The following is a 26185-nucleotide window of genomic DNA, read 5'->3' as shown; positions in this document are numbered from 1 at the left end:
TATGATGCTTTGTACCCATTTGTCTTTTGTTACTTGTTGCCAGGCTACTGGGTACAAAGATAAGCGACCACCGATTGCCTCCGTTCAGGAGAGCTGAAAGGACCTGCCAAAGAAAGAAAGAATCTGTCACCCTGATTTTGCAGACCCCCCTCTGCTGCGTGGTCAACGTCTTCCATTACTACTGCCCCCTCTGCCTCTGGCAGAAGGTTCAACACGTGTCCTGAAAAGATCTCGGAGATTTTGAGAACCACATTTTACCACTTCCTTTTTGACCTTTGGGATAAGGTCTAGTAGGCATGGAAGAACAGACTCCTATGGTAAACAGAGTCTTTCCTTCCTGCTCACACCTGGCGAGTGTGTCCTTGACTTTGGGCCCAAATAATGACGAGCCATCTAATGGGGCATTCACAAAAGAAGATTTAAAGGGCTCCGCAAAGTCACAATAGTGTATCCAAGAATGTCTCCTTAGGGAAATTCTGGAACCCACTGCTCTATGTGCTCCATCTGCTGCATATGAGATGAGTCTCATGGAGGTGTTGCAATGAATTTAAGGTAGAGAGCTGAGAGGATACTTTACCTGCAATCCCTTCAGCTACTGAACCTTGGAGGGTATCTCCTCATTATTTGAGATCTCTCTGCAGTCTTGTAAAATGAGTAAGGTAGTTCAGCAGTCTGGGAGAAAAGGTCGCTGAAGAAAAAATGCGCTTTCCATATCTGTCCATAGTCCGAGACTCTTTGTTCAGGGGATGGACAGAAGATGATGTCTCAGAGTTCCTTCTTGGTGGCTGCCGCCACAACCATAGCATCTACTAGGACTCCCTTAGTTTAAAAAGCCTTGTCTGAAGGGAATGCAATACATATTTGCTTGGCCTCCTAGGAACAGGTTCCACTGAATCTGGGGACTCCCACACCTTTTGAGAAACTAAATCCATGAGTTCATCGAAAAGCGGAGACACCCAAGAGGTGAAAGGATGAGATCCGAAAGCCTTCAGGTATACAGACTCCTCCATTGAAGGGTTGGTGGACTTACAGATGCCGCTCTGCTTTAACATTTCCAGGATGTCTCCAAAGGAGACACCATCAGGAGACTAACGTGGGACCCTTCAGCTTCATCGAGGTCCACATCTGAAGTGATGGACTCCTCTGGGGAGTCTGAGTGCTTCCTCTTGCATATTCTCTTCCAAGGGACCTCATCAGAAGGGTATTCTGGGGAGGTTTCGAAAGAGTGGGGGGGTGCCCTGTGGGACATCCTGAGGCCTAGGATCTCTACACCCCTGTGAATCCAGGGATATAGAGGTAGACACTGGTGCTTTTGATGGTAGAACATCTAGAGAGGACTGTAGAAAGTACAGTTGTGTACACTTACCATAAATGTAGATGTTCGAGTGAATTCACTGTTGCAGTCATTACATTTGGGTTATCCTGCTGCAGGTTGCCCTCAGTCGGCCTGAATTCCAAAGTCTTGGGTCCAGCGTCGGTTGCTGTCGCCTCTTCCCTGACGTCAGGTCGTCGGAGGTATAAAAGATGCAGCCGACGTCATTTTCTTCAGTTTTACTTGCCCCGAATGTCAGGTGCCCACAAAAGGGTAGGCTAAAAATATGTAAATAAAACATACATGCACCAAAATAAACTTTACCTTCATCTATAAGCAAATATACCACCTAGGTTGCATAGATTAGAGAAGTAAAGATAAGTTCCCACAAAAGCAAGGGGGATGGCAGGTTGGTAACCTGGACTGCAACAGTGAATACACTCAAACATCTACTTTTATGGTAAGTGTACACAACTGTACTATGTTCTTTGCGTTTCACTGTTGCAGTCATTACATTTGGGTTGAGTCCCAAAGCTATGGTTGGGGGTTGGAGTTGCACAGCATTAGGAGCGGCTATGAGGCCCTGCAGAACTGCAGTGGCAAAGCCTGCCCTGGATGTAGTGTAAAGAGGCGAATTGTAATACTTCGTAAAGGTATGCACTGAACTCCAAGTAGCAGCCTCTAAAATGTCTTTGGTTGGTACTCCACTGAGAAGGGCTGCAGAAGTGGCTGCAGCTCTGGTTGAATATGGCCTAATGCCCTTAGGCAGTGGAGAAGCTGAAGGAATTGACTCTACAGCATCAGAGTCCCCATACGGGGGAAGAAGATACTCCTGATCAGAAGAGGAATCAGAAGAAATGGAAACCTGATCTGAAGATTCATAGTCTGTCTCTTGCCTAGGCCTCTTATCAGGAGGGGGATGGGAACCCCTGATCAAGGTAATTAAGTCATCGGCCATTTTGAGCATATGCTTTTTGGGCATATAGGCCTGTCCATGTGGCTGGTGAACTTGTTTCTTTGCCTTTAAAGGTGTTTTAGTCTTTGCCTTTGAAGTCGCTTTAACATATAATTGTTTAGGTCTGAATACACCTTTAGAAGCCGATGCCTGCTCAGTGGCTCCGGACCCATCTGAGGGAATAACCTCCGAGGCTCCAATACCTTGAGTTTCCAGCAGCCTGGCCAACTCCACGTTGGAGTTGGTATCGGCCTGCGACTCTAAAGTAGCGGGCATTAGGGGCTGCGAAAGCAACTCACTGAGAACTGGCGAACCAGCGACTTGCTTAGGAGAAGCTTCATCGTTGGTTTTGGAATTCGGTTGCCTGTCCTTTTCTTTTTCTTTCCGTTTTTTGTGAACTCCGGTAGTCGGATGGCTATCCGACGACAAAGTATAATTAAATCTTCGCCCAAAATAGCTTAATTCAAAATCGTACCGACGCTTAATAGTGTGTTGGTTAAATCTAGCACAAAACCAACAACTAGAAATGTCGTGGTCAGGGCCTAGGTAAGGAATACAGTAAGAGTGAAAGTCCTTATGAGGCATTTTCTTCCCACAAGAAATACAATTATTAACTTTTTCTAACATCGTTCTGGAGCAAGAAAAAAGTTTCCCCAACGGGGTACTTAGCTTTTTAATGAAGACTTCGGATCTGAAACTCATACACGAAAATCTCAGGAGTCAGCCGACCAGCACTTGCAAACTGCTTCTGCTTCGGGCACCACACGGCAAGAAAGACCGAAGAAAATGGCGTCGGCTGCATCTTTTATACCCCTGACGACCTGACGTCAGGGAAGAGGAGACAGCAACCGACGCAGGACCCAAGACTTTGGAATTCAGGCAGACTGAGGGCAGCCTGCCAGCAGGATAACCCAATGTAATGACTGCAACAGTGAAACACAAAGAACATCTGTCTGTGGAGACAGCACTCTCATCACTGCAAAAGTTCCCCGCCCCTGATCCGAGGAAATCCCTGGATCTGAAGAAGCCGAGCCCCTCCCAGAAACAAAGACAATGGACCCGAAGCCAAGGTAAGAGTTGAGCCGAGGCCCCAAGAGACAAAGCAGGATCTAACAAGTCTGATTTGGCTCGCCTCCCCGGACCAGACTAGAGTGTGTGAGCTCCAAGACTCCTCCAGCTCTGATGGAGCTGAGGCTGTCAGAGCCATGGTCTGAATCGTAGATCTTGTAGTAGGTCTCATATCCAAGGGTTCCACTAAGATCAGCTCTGGATCTTCTGACTCTGAAGCCAGGGTTGGATCGGAGGAGTAATTGGAACAGAAGCAGTGGATTTAGTAGGATTTGAGGCCCTCTAAGTTGTTTCCAACAAATATATGGCCAGTGCAGGAGTCTTCAAAAGCCTCTGTACCACCCGATCCACATCATCATCCGAAAAACTACTAGAAGACCAAGTCAAGGAGGTTGGAGATTTTGATTGCTGCAAGTTTGGAGATCTGAGTGCAGGGGAGATTGGTTCCAAGGCTGGATACCAGCTCCATATCTCAAACTCAACTGGCACAGAGGTAGATAGTGTCGGAGCTGTTGATGATTTGCTGGATCCGATAAGCTTTGGATCCAAGGAGGAGATTTTTGGTATCTTTTTCATCGGTTCTGATAAAGAGGAAGATCTCTTCCCCGATTTGTCAGATTTTGAGGTGGGAGACTTGTCAGGTTTTGGTAAACCCGACCTTCTTCCAAAGTTCTTTCAGTATTAACTTGTTTTTCCTCTCCAGGAGCACTCTGTGATTAAAGGCATGGCAAACAAGAGCACAGCTCCTGGAGATGGACAGCCCCAAGGCAATAAACACAAAGCATGTGTTCATCACTTAAGAGCATTTTCTTTCCACAGCCTTCACATTGTTTAAAGCCCATTGGTTTTGAATCCTTGTTAGACATTTTTTATGCAGAAACTACTGGATAGAAAAACTTTTTTTTTTTTTTTTTAAATAAAGCTAGACTCTACTTAAACAGGTCAAGCCTTTTGGAAAAAAGGGAAAAACAGAAGGAACCGAAGAGGCACAGCCCTGTAACTTAAATGGGCTATGACCAGTACAACACAGGCGTGTCCAACCTTTTGGCTTTCTGGGGCCACATTGAGTGAACAGAAATGGTCCTGGGGCCGCATATAAAATATATCATATAGTTAACTCTTTTTTTGCTCCGGAAGATCACAGTTGATCTCCTGGCTGTACTGTAGGTGCATTTGAACAATGAATAAATGTAATAAATGCCTAATATTTCCCTTAAAATTCTAATTCTCATTCTAATTCTCTAATCTAACAGTTAACTCTAACATCTTAGTTAATATCCCTCTCTCTCTCTCTCTATATATATATATATATATATTTATTTTTTTTTTTTTTACAAATAAACAGATATTCACTACAGCACTAGCATTTCTCACTGGGAAAACCATTCCAGAAGTCCAACTACGTAAAATGTCAACATCAGCAGTCTTACAATACTATAATCCACAAAAATAAGCCAACAAATTTGCAGTAAAGTAAAGAATTCACATTACTGACTTAATACAACAATTCTGAATAAGCTACAAGAGAGTCTCACCCAAACAAATATTTGGTGCCAGAAACATGGCCTCAAGTTAAATGCCAAAAAATGCATCATCATCCCCTTTGAAGAGAATGATGTCCCCACAAATTATCACATTAATAACAATGTTGTAAGCATGCCATAAGTTGTATGGTACTTGGGCTCCCAGGTTGACAGAAACCTGACTTTTGACCACCACGTTGTCTCCATTGTAAGGAAAGATTTTTACATGACCCAATTCCAAGGGTATCTCATCCAGGGAAAAAGAGGTCATAATATCCCTGCATTCTTCCTTTACAAGAGCCATTATTGAGTGCAATGCCCCTTTTGACATGTGCTTCAGCAAAACACCCTGCCAAAAGAAAGATTACAACCATTTATGCCAAAAAAGGTCAAAGGACTAAGTTCACTTAGTTATCTAAACAGACAAAAAAAGCTTCTTGCTTTCCTCTGTCTCTCACTGGCCCCTATAAATTTCACCATTGGCTTGCTTTCCAGGCTAAGAAAGATCCTGCCTTAAGAGACTTCCTCTACCTCAGAAATACTGGTTATACTTAAAATGCTCACTACAAAGACCACAGCCTTCACTGCAACATAAACAAGCCACTTTGTATGAACATGTTCTTGACACAAAAACCTTCAACGTCTGTAAAAAGCTCCTCTCATTATCAAACAATGTAGTTCAGCAACATGATGGTTGGATGGATAGCCATAAATGTAGTCCTTGGGTAAGTAGCATAGCCTTCATCAAACCAGATGGAAAATCCACATACTAACCTTTCCCAGCTGGATGGCTAAGATCTAATATCGGTTACTCAAGTCTAGATGCCCAAGAAGAGGGGCATGTTTAACTAAGAATTCCATTTGCAAAATTATATTCAGTATACATATTAAATCTCTCTCTCTCTCTTACACACACACACACAAAAGCCCCTACTTTTAAAATAGGCAACCTCAGTAATCACATGACACCCACTCACTGAATGAAATTGTCTGGAAGTCAAAATATCTGGAAAAAAAATCATAATTGAGATGGATTCATCTATGTAATTTCCCACCACCAAAAGGACCATCAATAAATCAACAAACAACTGCTCGGCAAAAAGTAAATCAATAAGAAAACCATAAACTATAAATGCTACATACTGGTGTAAACCTATAACTTGTGTCAATCCCCAGGTTAATCCATACCAAAAGATTGTTTCAGAGCTTCAGCTATGTACAAACAAACAGCTTTCTCCTAAAAACTTAACTCATTGATATTTGCCTTGCTGTAATTATAACTGTAAAAAAAATGTTTTTGTTTATTCTGTACCGCAATGATTCTCTCTGCTACGAGATGTAATCTCTGCCATATTATACGAGTACTACTTCCATAATTTGCTGTCTCTCTCATGTATTATATTGTTTTGTGTTATTTTTGGAGCTTTTCTCCCCGGGCCTCTGCTGAAAATGGACCTGTGCCCAGTCGGACTTTCCCGGTAAACAAATGTAAAATAAAATAAAATAAATAAAAATAAACTTCCCTCCAATCTAAAGCCATTTGACATTCAGACATTTTAATTTGTGCAGAAGTTACTCACAGACTGACAGTTTACTGAGCTGTAATACTGAGCTGTAATGCTGACCTTCGCTTTAGAAAAAAACAAATTCCCAGACTTTGTCAATAGCTCAAAGTGTAGAAAGGATTATTTATTTATTTTTGGAAAACATCTTTAAAACTGTTAAATTGATTACACACCCAGAAACACAGAAAAGTTATTGTGATTATGTAAACCACAGACTGCTGCAAGAAATCAAAGTCACATTAGCACTCTATGCTTATGTCCGAACAGATGAATCATACCTGTCAATTCCAAAAGAAATAAAGTAGCTTAATAAGAAGGTTATTTGCAAGGTTGCATAGCAGTTTATATTGGAAATAAGCAGAGATATTAAAAAGGCTCTGTTGTTCATAATTATGCCGAAAAGTCTTCCAGGGTAAATACAACTTCTGATTTAGTATGGAACCATACCTCTCAACCTTAGAGCAAGAAATCTGGACAAAGCGAAAAATAAAAGTGGGGCACAGGCCCAAAAATAGTTATGCATCACAGACACCATTGAAACAACTGTAGCTGCAAACATTATACATCACTTATAATCTTTCTATCCCATTATTGTCAGTTAAACATTATATGGCTCATTCAGTCCTGCCTGCTTTTGCATCAAAGAAAACTATGCTTTGAAATGACAAATGCATTAAAAATAATACATGAAACACATTGCGTCAACATCCTGCAACTTCCTACCTGCAAGCAACCACAGAGCTTTCACTGAAACTAGGGCTGCTTGTTTCCCCAGAATGACAGCTCTCCCTAATTAAGTCTAACGGTATACAATCTACCAGTATCTGGACTACCTGAAATAAATTAAATTATGGCCTGTAAATTGAAAGTACACTTTGTTTAATTAAACTATATTTCTAAGCCCACTTAATATATTTTTTCAGTAACATCCCAATATCCATTTCCAGGTCACTTTACAAGACATTGGCAGTGGTAGACTTGGCATCCTTCAGAACCCCACAGGCCCACGCTAATACATTGTCCATTAAATGTAAATATCCATCCACTGTAAATGGCAAGAAGCTGTGTCTTAAAAAATCTACTTCTGTCATGCGTACCCAGGTATTAGGTTTTGAAACAAAAAAACATTCTCCACAGTCCGTAAGTCTCTGTCTTTAATAATCATCTACTGTTGCAGCACTCCCAACACATAAGCACACACATACACACTAAAAATCCCCAACATTTAAGAAAAATGACATTGTGCCTACTTGATTTGCCAGTATTGATGATCCGTCAAAGCTAAGCTTACTGTTGTCCAATCTACTACTGCTTAGAACCCACCAATGAAAAAACAGTACTAGGTGCTTTTTTATTTGTTTGAAAAAACAATGCAACTTTATATGCTACAGTCCCACATAGTCAGTACACTACTGACCCATTAACCCTAGGCTGCTGTCTCATTCTTACTCCCTGGAACTGCATTACCTTGGATGACTACTTTATTTTCCTAAGCAAAAGACACAAATTGGAAGATAAGGCAAAAATCCAGACATTCTTTGAAAATCCATACAGTTAAGAGGTATGAGTTTATGTTCAATACAACACTCTCCCTGTCAGGAAAGCCACAATTTAATGAAAGTGTACTCTTAATGTATGATATATTTGTGAGCTAACTTGTTTGTGTTCAGTAGGTAGAATGATCATTGTTAGCCTATTTGTGCATGCGTCTCTCTCTCTCTCTCTCTCTCATGCACACATATACACACAACACACACACACACACTCTTCTTCTACTTTCATGCACACAATTCTGCTTTCATGCATGCACTCACTCACTCCGTACTTACCTATTAACACAGGTAATTGCTGTGCCTTTCAAAGGGAACAGCGGCAAATCCATACATGAGTCCCTCTTCAGCGAGAACACACACACCCCGATTGTTCAGTCCAAAATAATGGCGTAACCACACTGACCCTTTTTTGGCTCAAAAACAAAACTAGAAGGTGCTTTGGCGCATGCACACACCGACATTATCGTTACAGGTCATGGGAGTGAAAAACACAAAACAAAAAAAGTGTTTTGGGGCATGCTTACATCGATGTTGCAGTTAGAGGTTGAGGGCTGCATGGAAGAGCTCCGAGGGCCGCAGGTTGGACACGTCTAGATTAGACAATACCCTCCAACTCAAATGGGCTAAGAAACAGTTCTCTAACAAACTGTATCCAAAAATAAGTCGAGGAAAATAAACATGAAAAAAACAGTAATGAAAAGGACAAGAGCCCTCTAACTTAAATGGGCTATTTAGTTGTAAAAAGAGGCAGGAGAGGGATAAAAAGGCCTAAAGGAAAGACGATGGCCAATTTTCAGAAAACAATGCAATAGCAGCAAAAACACTATCTCACTTTATAAGTACGATATAAAGATAAATACCAAAGGTAAAATTTGCAATTTCAGAGGATAAACAAGGTAAAGAAAGATAATACTTAGCCAGAGCTAGCAGATGAACACCCGATCTTGTTTAGTGGCAAACGAGATCTGGGGATGGTTCTAATGCATGCTGAGATAGGGATTTAGCCACAAGATGGCAGAGCCTCAAGCTTGAAAATAAAGGCCGAGACGGAGCCAAGGATCGGATCCAAACCCAACCTAATAAGAATGAAGGCAAGATACAACAACATCACATCACAATGTTCTTGTCCAAGTTGCCGTGGTATAGGCTCAAATGTTTCCGATTCCACCTAAACTCTACTCCTTATGATTCCATAATGCACAATCTTGGCTCTGTGCAAATATTCTTCATGACTCCAATCTGATCATAACCTTTGGAGGCATCCTTACTACTACTCCCTCTCGTAATGGACTGAGCGGTTTGCTGGTCTTATCTTAACAGGACTTCTGGGTTAAATGCTTCTTCAACAGATTGGTTTTCACTGACCTGTTGTTCTTGATACATGGAACCAACAACTGACTACTGATTGGTAATGTGGTTCTGGTTTGTCTTGACAGAAGTCTCTGAGCAGGTGAACCAAGATGTTTATCAAAAAGATTCAGGAAAACATCACTATTGTCTTGTTTCAACTTTTCTGGTAACTGTTTTGCACTTTGAAGTGCACATTTTGCCAAAAAATTTGACTGAGAATACTCTGGGCTACTGGTGACACGAGTCAAGTCCCACTCTTCGGCAAATCTTTTGAAGTGTTGGCTTGTAAACTGTGCACCACTGTCAGAAATAACTTTGTGCAGACTCAACCACTGTAGTCCAAGAATCTGGTTTAGCTGAAGTGGTTCTTTCTGTTGATGTGACTTAGCACTATTACATATTGAACAAGATGAAAGTACTCTCTCAATATCTTGTGACACAGAAGGCCAAAATACTAGTCCCCTTGCCCTTCTTTTGGTAGAGTCTGCTCGTGGGTGATCACGATGCAAGACAGTAATATACTCTTGTTGCAAAGACTTTGGAACAATAACTTTAGGCCCTTTCATGATGATATCATTGTCTGACAAAATCTCATCTCTGTATGAAAAATAAGGGTGCACTTCTTGAGGTAAGCTAGATTGTTTTGATGGCCATCCTTCTTTGATAAAGTGGTTGAGCTTGTGTAAAACTGAATCTATGGCTGTATGATCTCTAAGCTCATTAAGATGTGTTAAAGAAAAATGTCTCACTTTCATGACTTCAAAATTAAGTTTCTCATTCTTGTGCTGTTCAGAGGTATTTCTGGGCGATATGGGTAATGCATCAGCAAGATAAAGAAGTTTGTCTTTCTTGTAGACAAGATTGAAATGATACTTGTGTAATTCTCAACCTCATGCATTACAATCTGGCTGGAGGTGTATGCACAGGTTTTCTCAAAATAGTGACTAGAAGTTGGTTGTCTGTTTCGATCTCGACAGGTTTATCATAAACATAATCATAATTGCCAAAAGTTCTTTATCTCAGCATACTGCATTTCAGTTTGAGTAACAGTTCTGGATGCATAGGCTACTGGTCTACTCTCTTGTAGAATGACTGTACCTAGACCAAATTTTGAAGCATCACATGAAACAGTAACTGGCTTGTAGACATCACAGTATCTGAGAGTTGGTGGACTGGCAGTTCTCTGTTTCAGGACATCACATAACCAGGATACATCTTTACACATCAGCTTTCTGAATGGTGTTGATATTTGACTCACGTCTGGAATGAACTTGCCTAGGTAGTTAACCATGCTAAGAAAATGCTGCAGGGCCTGAACATTGTCTGGAGCTGGCATCTCGAGAATGGCTGCTTGTTTAGAAGGGTCTGGTCATAAGTCTGAACTGCTAAAAAAATTACCAACATAAGTGACTTTGCATAGCCTTAATTTGCATTACTGAGGATTCAGTTTATGATTCACTTGACATGCTCTTTCCAGAACTTTTCAGAGGTTACTGTCATGCTCAGCTTCACCATTACCACCTACCAGTATGTTGTCTACTAGAATAGCACAAAGACACTCAGAAAAAATTTGCTCCATTGCATGCTGAAAAACTTCACTTCCAAAATTGATCTCAAATGGCATTCTTGAAATCTGTACATTCCAAACAGAGTACTGAAAGTAGTTAGCAACAAAGACTTCTTGGCAAGCAAAATTTGGCAAAATGAACTCTGCATCTAATACAGAAAAAAACAGTGGCATTTGGCACAAGAGCAGTGACTTCCTTGACTGTAAGCATTGGATGATGAGATGTTTTCACTGACTTGTTCAAATCTCATGGATCAATACATATTCTGATGTCATCGGAGCTTTTCTCATGAGCTACCACCATAGAAGATACCCACTCAGTTGGTTCATCTGCTGGACAAATCATAGCTTGTTGCATCATTTTCTCTAGTTCTGCTTTGACTCTGTTCTGTGGACTACACCAACTGGAAGCTGGTCTAGTTTGTCTTCAAAAAGATCAGCATAGGTGGAAAAAATAAACTGGGCAAAATTAGAATAGTGGTCTTTTAAGATAACTTGGTGGGCTTCACTGTAAAATGAAAGCAGTCCCATTTTCAAATGGTCTCTGAGGCCTAATAATAACTGGACGTGCTTCTTGACCACATAACATAGCATGTCCTAGCTTCTTCCAGCAGAGTAACATGAAAGCATTACTGAGCCTTTGGTTTGAATCTCTGCACCATAAGCAACAAGCTTTGCACACTTTGCCAAATCAAGCCTTTCATCAGCACATACTCTAGCAAACGTTTCTGCAGACATAACACTGCACTCTGAGCTTTATGGGTTTGCCATTTAAATGAACAGTAAAAAATAGATTCTTTGCCCATAAAGCTACTGCATTGTTTCATTAATCATTGACACACCATCAACATAAAAAGTAGGGTCACAGCTTACTGATCAACTCATTTCTTGAAATGTTCTCTTTAATAAAGGAATGTGTGCCTTTTGATTTACAAAACCTTTTAAAATTATTCAATTTATTGCATTTGTGGCATTCTTGATCAAAAGCTCAGCATTTTTCCCTTTTAGATTCATGATTACCACAAGTGTGACAGTTCGCAATTAAAGTGGGTTGGGGCCCATGTGTTGAGTTTGCTGACTCACTCCTAAGCTTTGCTGAGACTGTGCAAACTCTGGAACTTGCTAGAAAGCTCTGGGGTTTACCAGTGAGTGCTGAAGGAGTTTCAGTTGCTGCCACGTGCCTGAGCCTGTTTCTTTTAACAACCCTCTGCATGCTATCAATGTGAGCCTTAGAAGTTACTGGAACCATGTCTTTCTCATTTGCAAGCATATCTGTGTGCTTTTCTGTGACAAATCTCAATGGCCTTATTCAAAGTTAAATCACTGTCACAAAGCAAAATCTTTCTCTCAGCATAATTTTTAATACTACATACAAGTCTTTTATCAACTCATTCCTTAAATCACCAAATCTGCACATTTTAGCTTTATTTCTCAAATCAGTTATATATGCTGCAAAAGTTTCACCAGGCTTTTGATCCCTTGTGTAAAATAAGTGCCTTTCCATTGTAATGTTAGTCCGGGGTTACACATTTCTCTAAATTTACATTTTAAGCACTCATGGTCCTCCCTTGACTCGGCTGGTACAACAATATGACATTTTTCCCCCTCTCCTGCAATGACAGCAGGTGCATACACAAATGAACATTCCCTTTCAATGGCTTCTGACCCAGCTAAATTAAGCATAATAAATGCCTTTGTACGATCATCTTTATCAGAAAATGCAGCTTGTATGAAACTATCATACTCTTGCTCAAACACACTCCAGTTTTCTGCAACACCATCATCAAACACAACTGCACTGGGTTTTCAAAATCCATTTGCCATGCCAACAAAGTATGCACAAACACACTGAAAATATGGCCCTTTTAATTATGTACGAACAAGTAGTGCTGTGAGAGCGCTTGCAATAACATTAAAATGCACAATAAACTCTTTGAAGTACTATACTTTGAGAAATATGATTTGAAATGGCTGTATTTTGCAAAATAACAACTGTAATACTGCACACACTTTTGATAACGTGGATAGCCTTAATTAAAATGAAAAAAGATGTGCTTTGCGAAAATGCAGTCGTTTCCTTTTATTTTATAAGTTTTATGCAATTCGGACTATTTCAAACATTTTCCGTAGTAATTCGAATATTTCTTCAATATCGGACATTTCGATTTATTTAAATATCATTTAGAGCATTCTGTATGCTTCGTTTTAACATCTGAAATTCGTTTATGACCTGTTTGGCGAATTATACATGCAGTAGGGATGATCCAACTCCTACATATACCTCCAACACTAACTAGATGCCTCTCAGATTCAAACTGGAGAAACTGGAGCTCTTTCTGGCAACAAGTCATTTTAGCAATGTCTCTTCTGACACCATATTGTTTATCCCTACACATACTGATGACGAACAAGCAGGGTAGATTGTTAAGCCCTATTACACAAACACATCAGGATGGATAGCAGCATTATAAATATAAACGAATTATTAACGCACCTTACATACATACATGCTTACATCTCAACAGCTTACTACAAAATGGCAGTCAGGCTCGCACATGCTCAGTATTTAAAAACTTGTGCAAGCCCATAGTCAGCTTCTTAAAGACACACACACACGCACACACACAGATCTACATCTGTCATCTCTGTTTCTGGCCTGGTGGATATGGACTATACTGAGGCAGTGTAGTAACTGCCTCATGTTCGCTGACAACCATTTAATTTTAGAACAGACTGTGTGTGAGAGAGATGCAGACACACACAATGTCATTGGAGGCAAAACTTTCACATACACATGAAAAATGCAAACCAAGTAGTCAGCATTACACCCAAAACACTCCCTACCAACACTAAGGAACAAACACACAGACCCACATAGGAGGAGGTACTCACATGTAATCCACCCAAACTTCTAAGACCTCCTAAAAGATCTTGCAGTGGGCCTGCACGCACACAAAAAAGACAGTGCCTCACACAGCACAACTCTGAAAATCACAGTAGCTCTGTTTCCAACCCCTTAAGGCAACACACCACATAGACAAACGTTCTAGTTATTGGTAATTCCATTGTAAGACATACTGACATCCCCCTTGCCAGGCTAAACAAGGAGGATATCACAGTGAGCTGTCTGTCTGGAACCAGGATCAGCCACATCACAAATGCACTTAGGTCATTAAACCACAAGCACCAATATGACATGGTCATAGTCCATGGGGACATAAATGACCCTAAGATGTACCTCAGTGGACTACACAAAGAGAGACATGATGGAGCTCTCTGAATATGCATTTCAGGTGGGTATGAATCTAGCCTTGAGTAGCATCCTACCTTCACCAATAACGATGCCACAGTACCAGCTAAAATGACTTGACTTCAACAATTGGCTCAGCTTCTGGTATCACAAGGGGATACAATATTGGTCAGATTGGGGAGACATGATCGACAAACCACCTGTCACCACTTGGGGTCTGGATATTGGCAAAAACTTTATCTATCCCCATAGAGCCTTTTACATGCCATACCAAGTTATTAAACCCTCCAACATAACAAAAGTCACTCAACCACCTAACAGTACTGCATCTCAACTATTTGAATTTAAATAGAAAAAATAATAAATGCACGCCCTGGAATCACTCCCTACCCTGACGAATGCAGACATATGTATGCACTCACAGAAACATGGTTCAGACCCATGGACAGCACTCCTGCTATCAAAGGCTACAATGCCTTTTGTACATTTTTCATCCCCCTCAGCTCAGGATAGAATTAAGAAAGGAGGTGTTTCAGTGTTCATAATGGACAAGTACACTGCCAGAGTGGTCCAACAACATGACTTTCTTGAACTGCTCCATACCCAATTAACCACAGGTGCAACCCCTTACCATATCTTTGCTAGCTACAGATCACCTACAATGAGTCTAGAAAACAACACCTCTTATCTAATTCTACTGGAATCTCTTAACATTCAGCCTATCACCAGACTTATGGGTGACTTCAATTACCCCTACATAAACTGGGAGACTTACATGACTCATAATTCACTTAACTACTTAGCTCCTCAACTAGAGGTACAGCTATCCTAGACATGGCACTCATGACCATGGGGGGGGGGGGGTGAGAGATGCTGATCCCTCAAATGCATCAACTCCTCCCTGGTAAGATCTGGCCACAGAATGATCTCCTTTAGTTTTAAAACTTAGAACCCCCATCAAACTCCAAACCTGTTAAGGATTCCAATCTACATTAGGCAGAGCCCCTCACTAACACTCTTCAAGAGAAACATTGACGAGTGGATGGGAAACAGAAAATTTACCCCGGGGATCACTGCAGTGGCTCTGCTGGACAGAGGCATGGGGAACTAATGGCTCTGCTGGGCAGAGGCACAGGGAACTAATCTAAGGGGGCGGCGAAAGCCAACACATTGTGGCTAGGCTTATAGATGCCCTTGGGCAGATAGCCTAGTACTTACCTATAATCCTATGGCCAATTATCTCAAACTAAGTGACAGCTTATTAAACTTCCAAGCCCCTCTTTACCCAAATGACACTGAAGCCTATTATGTGCTGTATACAAAAGCACTGTACAACCATATTCATAGCTGCACAGAGAAGGCAGTACTCGTCAGAGTCAAACCTATGATTACTGGCAAAAATAAATAACCCTGGTGGACCCCCTAGCATAAATAGGCTATTCAACAAAAGGAAAAAAATCCTCTTCAAAGCCAAAAAGGAAAAGACAAAATATTGCAAAAAGACACTCACCAGTCTACGCAAACAAATTAGAGAGCTGATCTAATCTGTCAAAGCAAACTACAAGGCAAAGATAGAATACCAGGTGAAAGATATCCATAAGGATTTTTTTAATTATGTTCATAACTTCAGGGAAATGGTCAGCAATGTGCTGAGTTAATCGTGAATGGCAAGACTTGCACCTAGCCTGAAACTATAGCAAACCTGCTGGCTGACAAGTTCAGTTCAAACTTCTTGCTCCCATCGCCTCCTACCACACCCAGAGAAATACCTGCAATCATCCCCCTATTGGTCATTATGAGAGAACAGGTCCTTACTGTGCTTGCTAAAGCCAAAAATACAGCCTCCATGCCAAGGGTCGAGACATTTCAGGATGCTTCTTAAATAGCTGAAACCAGAATCTATCAGGGCCACTACAAACCCTCTTTAACCACAGCCTACAGACAGGCTTTGTCCTAGGTGAATGGAGGACTGCAACAGTTATCACCTCTGCACAAGGGGGGGCCATCAACTGACCCAAGGAACCAGAGACCCATAGGCCTGACCAGTCTTATCTGCAAGGCCATGGAGAGAATTATCATGGATCTGATCAATAACAACAAAAGAAATCTCCAAACACTGGACAAGACCCAATTTGTCTTTGTCAAAAGGGAGATCTTGTCTGCTCAATCTGGTAGACTTCTTCGAGAAAGTCAACAGGGCAGAGTAAAATGGTACATACCGCTTTATCTAGACCTGGAGAAAGCTTTTGATACAATGCCCCCTTGGGGATCACAGATAAACTTACTGAGTTAGGCATAAATCCTACATCATTAGATGGATAGCAAACTTGCTCACTGACTGGGCAAGTGTTGTCTAGACAGGTAAACCCACTTCTGAGGACCTGATAAGAAATCTGTTACTAGTGGTGTCCCACAGGGCTCAGTGTTGGGACCCCTCCTATTTGGTATATACTTCTCTGAAGTGAAGGCCAATGTTGGGGGTCTCGGACTCACCATGTTCAAAGACAACTAAGCTGACAGCAATCACTGACTACCCCAAACGATGCTGACATCCTACAAACAGGCATAAAAACGACAAACAACTGGTGCCAAAACCATGGTCTGTGATCAAATGCTAAAAAGGTGTAATCATACCCCTTCAGTAAATCAGATATCCCTGCAAATTACAATATTGATAGCACACCCCTAAAAGTAGACCAAGTGATTAGGGACCTAGGAACACATACATGGTAACCTAAACTTTGTCCACCAGGTAGCTACTGTAGTATAAAAAATCTTCAGTGTGGCTCAACTTATTAATGCCCTCAAGGTCAAAGGAAGTTCATAATGCCACTGTACTCGGCTCTCATCAGGCCCATAATAGAGTACAGTGCTCCCTTCTGCATGTACCTAACCAGGCACTCACACCAACTGGAGCAGCTCCAGAAGTTTCACACTAAAATAAAATACATTGTGCAAGACACATGCCTTATGTGGCCTGACTAAAGGCCCTAGCCCCTTACTCAACCTCATATCATTTAATGAGAGGTGAATTATGCATGACCTACAAGGCATTCTCTGATCCAGGCCTGATGAAAATGTTATGGAGTTGCAATAAAAAATTATATGAGGGTAATGCGTTCCATGGACTGAAGCTTATTTGTGACTTTAGAAGAACTTGCTGGAGAGAGAGATTTGCATCCCAGAGGCTACCTTGTCTATGGAATAAACTTCCAATCTCCATTAAATAAAGCCCATCCCTCTCTCTTTTCAAAAAGAATTTGGATAAATGGATAGGGAACCATAAATTCACTCCTGGGGCACTGCCAATGTCCCTTATGGACAGAGACAGTCTGTAAAATGACTCAGGGCTTCAACACCAAAAGACCCACTACCCTGATACTACCCCAATCCCATATCTGAGGAATTATGATATAACATTGTCATATCCTGGGTGTAACAGCCTAGGCTTGTAAAGGTTCTTTTGCCATTAGACCAGTAATCACCTATGAAAAGACTAGACAGTATCATAGTGTCCAGTTTTATTCTTGACATTTTGGGAGAACAACCAGAAAGAGATATAATGACAAGTAAAACCAATTCACTGCATTTACCAACAGCTGGGTCACAAGGTGTTGGGAACATTTGCATACTCTGGGTCAGTGAAGAACGCCCTTTCACTGTGTAATCTCAATAACAACTGAGATCTGGTGTGTGTTTCAGTAAAGCTGCAGTGTTTTTATACTGCAGACTGTGCACATATCCAACCAGTAAGAAACGGTTACACAGTGGCTGTATATATCATGAAGCTAGCAGAACTACTGAGCCCCTGGCACAATGATTGGTCTTCAAAGTGTTTCAGGTTAGATGGTCATATTTATTTCAGAAAATGTGTTCTGCATGGCTGACCAGGACAAAAATCCAAAAGAACAAATTGTGGGAGGGAAGTGCACATGGAAAAATTAGAAAAAAAGGAGTGTGACGTGTGAAAGACAAGGTGAAAAGTGATGGTACTGCTTGCTGTTCACAGGTGCAGTTGACTGTGCAAGCTACTGCAGGGTAGTAAATTCGGGACAGACTCAAAAGATCGAGGATTGTCACACTGCACATGAAAATGAACTGGCCAAACATCTTTTAATACAATTTGACACATTAAGCTTGCCACTGAATTGCAGACAAATTTAAACCACACTGTCAAAAAACTAAATGTGTAGAGACACGCAATACATACTCCAGGTCAGCAGTCATGACAGCAGCTCAAACACAATACATACCCGGTAGATCTGACAGAGGTACTCCAAAGCTTTCTCCAAATATTCATCAGTTTTTCTGATGTTGCTAGATCCACTTTCATCAAGATCATTCCCATTGTAAGAGTTATTGAAACCAGAGTATCCAAAACTGAACCAGGAAAGGAAGGACTGTTTAGAAGTGGCCTCAGAATGGTCAGAAATGGACTTAGCTGTCTGCTGCGCCTGTGCAATCAAATGTCCCAGATGGAACACCTGGAAGTAAATGCAAACAGAAATGCAGTTATAGTTTCATGACATCACCAGAGACTTTATGGTACAAGCAACAGTAAAAATCTCAATCAAAATAACATCAGATGAAGTACTATGGACATCCCACAGAAAATCGGTGTGTGGAGTACTAACTTGCAGTTATTTATTTAGAGTGGCACATGGGTACTTTTTCAGTGATAACCTAAATGTACAAACAAAAAGTTACACTTAAGAGATTTTAACAAACTTTAGCAGGAAATCTGAAATTTAAGGATAACAGGATATCAAATTTTAGTTTTGGGCCTTCCCCTACTTGGCAAATATTTCTCAGACCTTCAGGCTAGCACTTCTGGCCTATAGTTAACTAAGTCTGCAGAAGACTGTAAATTGATTGTTATTATTTGATCTTCAACCAACTCACAATTGCTCCAATATGACTTAGACCCTGTTAACAGCTGATGGAAGGACAATGGTCTCAAATTAAATATAAAAATGTAGCATAGCTCATTTTGGTAAACAAAACATTTGACTTACTATAAAGAAGATGCAGCCCTCCAATCTGACACCGTCTGGGTACTTTTGCTGATATTTCATCATTTGTCCATCATGCCTCCAAAGTGGTTTAGAAAGCCTTTTACCTGGCCCATCTAATTTCCAAAGGCATCTCCACTAGATCCAAAGAAGTCTTAATTCCCCCCTTTATTTTATTTATTTACAGTTCTTGACCGGGAGTGTCCGACTGGACGTAGGTCCATTTTCAGCGGCGGCCCGGGGAGAAAAGCTCCACAGTTAAAATAAACAGACAGTAGTTACATTGGATTACACAGCGAATAACAATTTAACATAGCAATTACGTACAACATATTTACAGATGAAGAACATAGTACATCAGTAGACAACTAGAATCTTTATCTGTGAAGTACATAACAGACATTAACAAATGTTACAATAAGAAGCTCCTGCTGTATAATAAGTACTAGGCTTATGAGCATCTGAGCTTGCTATAATCAAGGAAGTTAGTGGAGTGGAAAGAAAGGTAGTGGTTGGATGGGGTGGGTGATATTAGAGTGGGAGTTGCAAGGGCATAGCCAGCATGTTTTTAGCTGCGCTTTTAGTAAATTTTGAAGTGGGTGCATGATGGTATGGAGGTAATTGTAGGTGGGAGGGAGTTCCATAATTTGGCTATGGTGCAAGAGAACAGTGCTTCACCAGCAGAGTTATTGGCTTTAGTGATCTGCAAGTGATTTTTGTTGCTGGATCTTAGTGGTCTGATGGTGCCATAGGGCTGGAGTAGATTCTGGAGGGATGTGACATTTAGTGGATGGTTTACTAGTTTGTGGGCGAGTGAGAGTTGATACTACTGAAGGAGGTGAGGGAGTTCAAGCCAGCCCAGTTCAGCAAGTGAGAGACAGTGGTGACTATGGTAAGATGCCCCTGTGGCGAATTTGGCGATTTGTAGCAGGTCTCTAGCTTGTTTAGATCGCATTGCCTTAGGTTGGTATATATTGGAGAGGCATAAAGTAGGGTGGAGATAAGGTGGGAATTTGCTATTGAAATCTTTGCTGCTTTGGTGAGAAGTTGCTTATTTCTGTATAATGCTCCTAGTTTTTTGTGGACTTTTTTTATGGTCATGGATATTTGAATGTCAAATTTTAGTTTATTGTCTATTTCCACTCCCAGCAATTTGGTGTGTTCAGTTGGGTATATAGTGATGTTGTCTTTTGCTGTGATTTTAAAATGAAAGTTGTTTTGAGTATGTTTGGTGGGTTGGAAGATGAGTAGTTTAGTTTTGTTTGGGTTGAGTATTAATTGGGCATCGAATAACCAAGTTTCAACAGAGGAAAAGGCTTCCTGTGTGACTTTTTGCAGTTTGGGTAGGGACTGGGCTGAGCAGATGATAGTTGAGTCATCTGCGTATTGTAGGAGTGTGCCATGTTTGGTGGCAGAGGCTAGATTATTGGTGAAAACAGAGAAGAGTAGGGGTCCAAGGATGGATCCTTGGGGAACCCCTATGGAGACAGGTAGTTGGGGAGATGTGTCATTCTGCCATACAACGTATTGTTGGCGGTCACAGGTAACTCTGAAACCAGATGGTGACTGATTGAAAGATAGGTTATTGAGGACAGAGATAAGTTGTTTGTGTGGGACCATGTCAAATGCTTTAGATAGGTCTAGGAAAGTAGCAGGGGAGAGATAGCCATTGTTTTTATGCTGAATGATAGTGTTAGTAAAGGAGAGTAAGGCAGTGGTGGTGCTATGGTTTGGTCGGAAACCATACTGAGTATTGGAAAGGAGGTTGTTACATCTCTAGTATTTTGGAGAGTGGAAAGAGAATAGCTATGGGGCGGTAACTGGTTAGTTCTGTGGAGGGTCTGCCTTTGTGGAGGGGAATTATATGTGATACATTCCACAGTGTGGGAATGTAACTTTCTGACAGAGATCGGTTAATCAAGATGGATACTGGGTAGGCCAGAACATCAGTTGTGATTTGTACGTATTCACTTGGGAGGTTGTCTGCTGCTAATTTGGTGGGTTTAAGTTTAGTTAAGAGTTTTTTATGTTGGAGGTAGGTACAGGAGAAAAAGAGAAGGCAGTGGGGAGATTACTAGTTGAAGGTGTGGTTTGGAGGGGAGGGGGGTTGTGTTGTTTAGCTAGTGATAGTATGGTTTGTGTGAAGTGTGTGTTGAATGAGGTAGCAATATTTTCTGAGGAGTGAGGGATGTTAGGAGGAGGGGTACTGACTTTACTTGGGTGGTGGATGGAGTTTATGGAGGACCAGAATTGTTTGGGGCTGTGTTGTGAGGAGTCTAGGGCAAACTGGTAGTATTGGAATTTGTCCTGTTTTATTAGCTTTTTGACTCTATTACGTAGTTCTAGGAATTTCTGTCTAGTTGAGGGTGTTTTGGTTTTGCGCCAGTGCTCCCAGGCTTTATCCCTGTTTTTCATTTCTGACTTGGTGGTTTTCTTTAGCCATGGGGAGGGTTGTGCTTTGGTTCTGGAAAGTCTTATGGGGGCATGGTAATTAAGGATGCTCAGGAAGGTAGTGTTAAAAAATTCAACTGCGTCATCAAGACTGAGGTACTTTAGAGGATGCCAGTTGCATTCTTTGAGGGATGAGATGAATGTGAGTGGGTTAAAGTTTAGTTTTTTACGTATTTGACGGTAGATGACAGGTTTAGCTTGGTATAGGTATTTTTTGAGTAGGAATGTTGGGGAGTGATCACTGAGGCTATCTGATAAGCAGCCTGTTATATATCACTGGAGGCTCTTACTAACTAGTATCCAATCCAGGGTAGTGTGCTTGCTGGAGTTTTTATTTATCCTGGTTGGTGACTGGACTAGTTGGGTGAAGTCATGAAGGTTTACATAATGGGTTGGATGGTTGCCAGAACAGGACTGCCAATCAATATTGAAATCACCTAAAATGATAGTTTCTTGGGGGAGATGGTGGGTAGACCAGCTGAGGAGGGTTTCTAATGGAGGGATGTTTTGGTCAGGTGGGAAGTAGCATCCAATTACGTTGATGGTTTTGTTTTGAGGTTGGTATATATTACTTCTTCATTGCCTATTTGTGCAGCTGATGATTTTAAGATCTGGATGTTTAGATGCTGTTTAAATATTATAGCTATACCACTTCCTTTCTTGTTTAGCTGGTCTACTCTTAGTATGCCGTAACCTGTAGGGAGTATTTGCTCACTGGTAATGTGAGGTATTAGCCAGGTTTCTGTCAGGATGACTATATCTGGGGAGTACACATCTATGGTGGCATGGAGTTCATTGACTTTGTTAGATATACTTCTAATATTTAGGCTTAGTAAAAGGAAGTCACTTGGCTTTCTATTGGCTGTAATATGGGAGAAGTTGTGGTTTCTAGTCTGATTATGAGGATTGGGGTTGGAGATGGTAGGGCCAGGGTTGGGGTGGATGTCTCCACTTAGGGCTAGTTTTGATATGCATGAGGTTATTAGTTTTCTCAGTTTTTGAATGTGTTTGTTTATAAGGGAAACTTTATGATTGTGCTCTGTGGGTAATAGGTATGGTGGGAGGGTTACTATGTTAAGTTGTAGGGATGCTTATTGTTTGAGTAACATAGTTGGTAGAATATGTGGGGGGTGCATACGGATGGTTCTTGAGTTGGTGGGAGGGGAGCTGAGTGAGGGTGAGACATGAGTGGTGGTGGTGTGAGTAGTATTACAGTGGTAGTGGTTATGTGAGGGAATGATGGAGCTTTAGTAGGATGCAAGATATGCAAGGAGAGTGCATGCAGTGAGCATAGGTAAGGTATGCTTGTACATGTTAGTTGAGGAGGTGTGATAGTAGTGGGAAGATGGAGGAGGTAGTGCTGGGTTAGCACTGTGGTTGGCTATTGGAAAGATGGGAGGGGTTTGTGAATGTAATAAAGGTGGGACCACTGGGGGCGGGAGGAAATAGGGGGCAGGGTGGGGAGCGAAGCGGGTAGAGACCCTGTTAGTTGCTCTTATGAGGGGGCTGGAAACAATCAGGTAACAGAGTTAACTGATAAATGAACATATGATAGTGACAAGGGTGGTTGTAGTTTTAAAAATGGTGCCTGCCACAGGTAATATTTATTAACTTTGGGATTGTCTTAAGGTAATAAACAGGGAAGGGGGAGGGGAGAAAGTACAGTTGTGTACCTACCATAAATGTAGATGTTCGAGTGTCTTCACTGTTGCAGTCATTACACTTGGGTTATCCTGCTGGCAGGCAACCCGCAGTCGCCCTGAATTCCAAAGTCCTGGTCCGGTGTCGTTTGCTGTCACCTCTTCCCTGACGTCAGTGCGCCAGGGGTATAAAAGATGCAGCCGATGCCATTTTCTTCAGTTTTTCTTGCCCCAGATGTCAGGTGCCCCCAAAAGGGTAGGCTGTAAAAACTATGATCATAAAAAAGCATGCACATAACCTTCATCTACAAGCAAATATACCACATAGGTTGGAGAGAACAGATAGGTACAGATAAGTCCCAGCAAAGAAAAAGGGGGATGGTGGGAGGGTAACCTGGATTGCAACAGTGAATACACTCGAACATCTACATTTATGGTAGGTACACAACTGTACTATGTTCATCGTGTTTCACTGTTGCAGTCATTACACTTGGGTTGAATCCCAAAGCTGAGGCTGGGCAGCTGGGCCTAAATAGAGTTTGGATTGGCTATGAGGCCCTGTAGAACTGCAGTGGCAAAGCCTGCTTTGGATTTAGAGTAGAGAGGTCAATGGTAGTGCTTTGTAAAAGTGCACACTGAAGTCCATGTTGCAGCCTCCAAAATATCCTTGGTTGGTACTCCTCTGAGGAAGGCTGCTGAAGTGGCTGCTGCTCTGGTGGAATGTGACATAATGCCCTTGGGCACTGATTTGCCATGTTGTGAATAGCAGAAACGAATGCAGTGGCCTATCCATTTTGAAACAGTCTGCTTTGAAATGGCTTTTCCTTGGGAACCTGCAGCATATGCCACTAAGAGTTGTTCAGTCTTTCTGAAGGCTTTACTCTTGTCCAAGTAAAAAAAGCGTAGCTGTCTGTGTATGTACAAAGTATGCAGAAGTCTCTCCCCCTTATTCTGTGAGTTTGGATAAAAGATAGGCAAATGTATGGTTTGGTTAAGGGCCACGCTGGACACTACCTTAGGCATAAATGTGGGGTTTGTCCTTAGAGAAACCCTGTCCTGATGAAAATAATAAAAGGTTCCACAGCCATTAGTGCCTGTAACTCTGAGACTCTTCTTCCTAAAGCTATTGCTAGGAGAAGAGCGGTTTTCCATGACAAGTATTTTATCTCTGCTGTACTGGCTGGCTCAAAAGGAGGCAGTGTGAGTTTTCCAAGACCTTGGAGGTCTTATGTTTTTGGCCCCTCTGAGAAACTGTCTTAGCAGTGGATGAAAACAAATAGGTGGGTCCGTATTGTAATGAGCTGAAATGGCAGAGGCATGGATCTTAATTGATGAGAAAGATAGGCCTTTGTCCAGCATCTCAGTTAGGTATTGCAAAATCTGAGGAATATTTGGTTCAAGCGAGTCAATTCCCTGCGCTTGGTTCCAAGCACAGAATCTCTTCCATTTTTCTGCATAAGATTTTCTGGTTCTGGGCCTCCTGGCCTCCAAAATAACATCCATAACTGCTTTAGACAGAGGTGTGTTCTGAATGATTACATTATCCGCCATACAGCCAGAGTTAGGGTTTTGAGTTGGCTGTGCAGGATCTGATTGTTCTGTTGGGTCAGCAAATGAGGTATTAGAGGCAATGTCCAGGCTGGGCCTTGAGACAAGCTCTTTAGGATTGGGTACCATTGCTGGCGTGGCCAGTCTGGGGCAATCAGTATCGTTTTTGGCTTCTCTTGTCTGACCTTTAGGAGTACCTTGGAGAGGAGAGGCAGAGGAGGGAAGGCATATACTGTAAGGGCTTTCCAGCTGAATGAAAGGGCATCCACTTTCCATGCTTGCTTGTGATAAGTCCGAGTTCAGAATCTCTGTAGCTAGCAGTTGTGAGGGGAGGCGAATAGATCTATGTCTGGGCATCCTCATTTCCCTGTTATGTTGAAGATTTATGTACCCAGTTTCCACTCGTGAAGATCCCTGAGGTTTCTGCTTAGTTCGTCTGCCAAAGTATTTGTCTTTCCTGGCAGGAATTGTGCTTGCAGATGTACTTGATAAGTCAATGCTGTGTTCCACAAAGTCATGGCTTGCCTGCAGAGGGGGTAAGAATGTGTGGCCGCTTGCTTGTTTATGTACCACATGACTGTATTATTGTCTGTCTTTATCAGTAGTTCTGCTGGATGAAGTAGGTCCTTGAAGGCTGTCAGGGCATTTTGTACAGCTAGCATCTCTTTTTGATTGATATGAAGATGCATTTGGTTTGTGGGCATGTGCCCTGAATACATTTTCCTGCCATGTGCGCCCCCCAGGCATAATCTGATGCATCTGTTGTTAGTGTCTGCCTGGCAGTGGGTAAGGTGAATGGCTGTCCCTTGTTGTGGTGACAGGCCTGTGCCCACCATTGAAATTCCTGTTGCAGGCAGGGAATGAGAGTAATTACTGTTTCCAGGCTGTGGCAATGTTGAGTCCAAACACTTTTTAGATACCATTGTAGTTTCCTCAAATAGGTTCATTGATAGGTTCATAGATTAGTACTACGCTAACTGCCCTTTCGAGCCATTTTAAGCTTAGCCAATTATCCCCTGTGAGAGTCAAACCCTGCACCTTGTGTTTGTAAGGCAAATACCTTAACCATTAGGCCACCTAATGCAGTCTTGCATATGGAATTAGTAGAATGCAGGCTGCCATGTAGCCCAGTGCCTGCAGAATTTTCCTTGCAGATAAATGAGTCTTTGTTGCCATGTCTTTGAAGTAAGAAGTCAGATGCCTTTGTTTGTCTGGCGTGAGATAAGCTATCCCGGCAGTTGTATTTAAGCTTGCACCCAGGAATATTATCTCTTGAGAGGGCACTAGTTTTGATTTATTTTCGTTTACTGTGTACCCTAGGCAAATTAGTAATCTTTTTACAAACGCCAGATGCTGTAGTAGAATATCTTTTTCCTTTGCTTGAATAAGGC

At 41.6% G+C, this 26185-nt stretch overlaps 1 protein-coding gene across 1 annotated transcript in view; it reads right to left on the bottom strand.

Annotated features, from left to right (window-relative positions):
- The window catches only part of SMPD4 (sphingomyelin phosphodiesterase 4), a 1415848-nt gene that overhangs the window by 78641 nt on the left and 1311022 nt on the right, over nt 1–26185 (bottom strand). Inside the window, exon 19 of the mRNA XM_044068837.1 lies at nt 18397–18627. Within this exon, the coding sequence (XP_043924772.1) occupies nt 18397–18627 (231 nt within the window). The remainder of the gene's footprint in view (nt 1–18396; nt 18628–26185) is intronic.

The sequence above is a fragment of the Protopterus annectens genome, chromosome 4.part0 (genome assembly GCF_019279795.1).
Source record: "Protopterus annectens isolate FY-2018-M chromosome 4.part0, PAN1.0, whole genome shotgun sequence".
In the NCBI taxonomy this organism is placed as follows: Eukaryota; Metazoa; Chordata; order Ceratodontiformes; family Protopteridae; genus Protopterus; species Protopterus annectens.
This window is presented reverse-complemented; position numbering and strand designations above follow the sequence as displayed.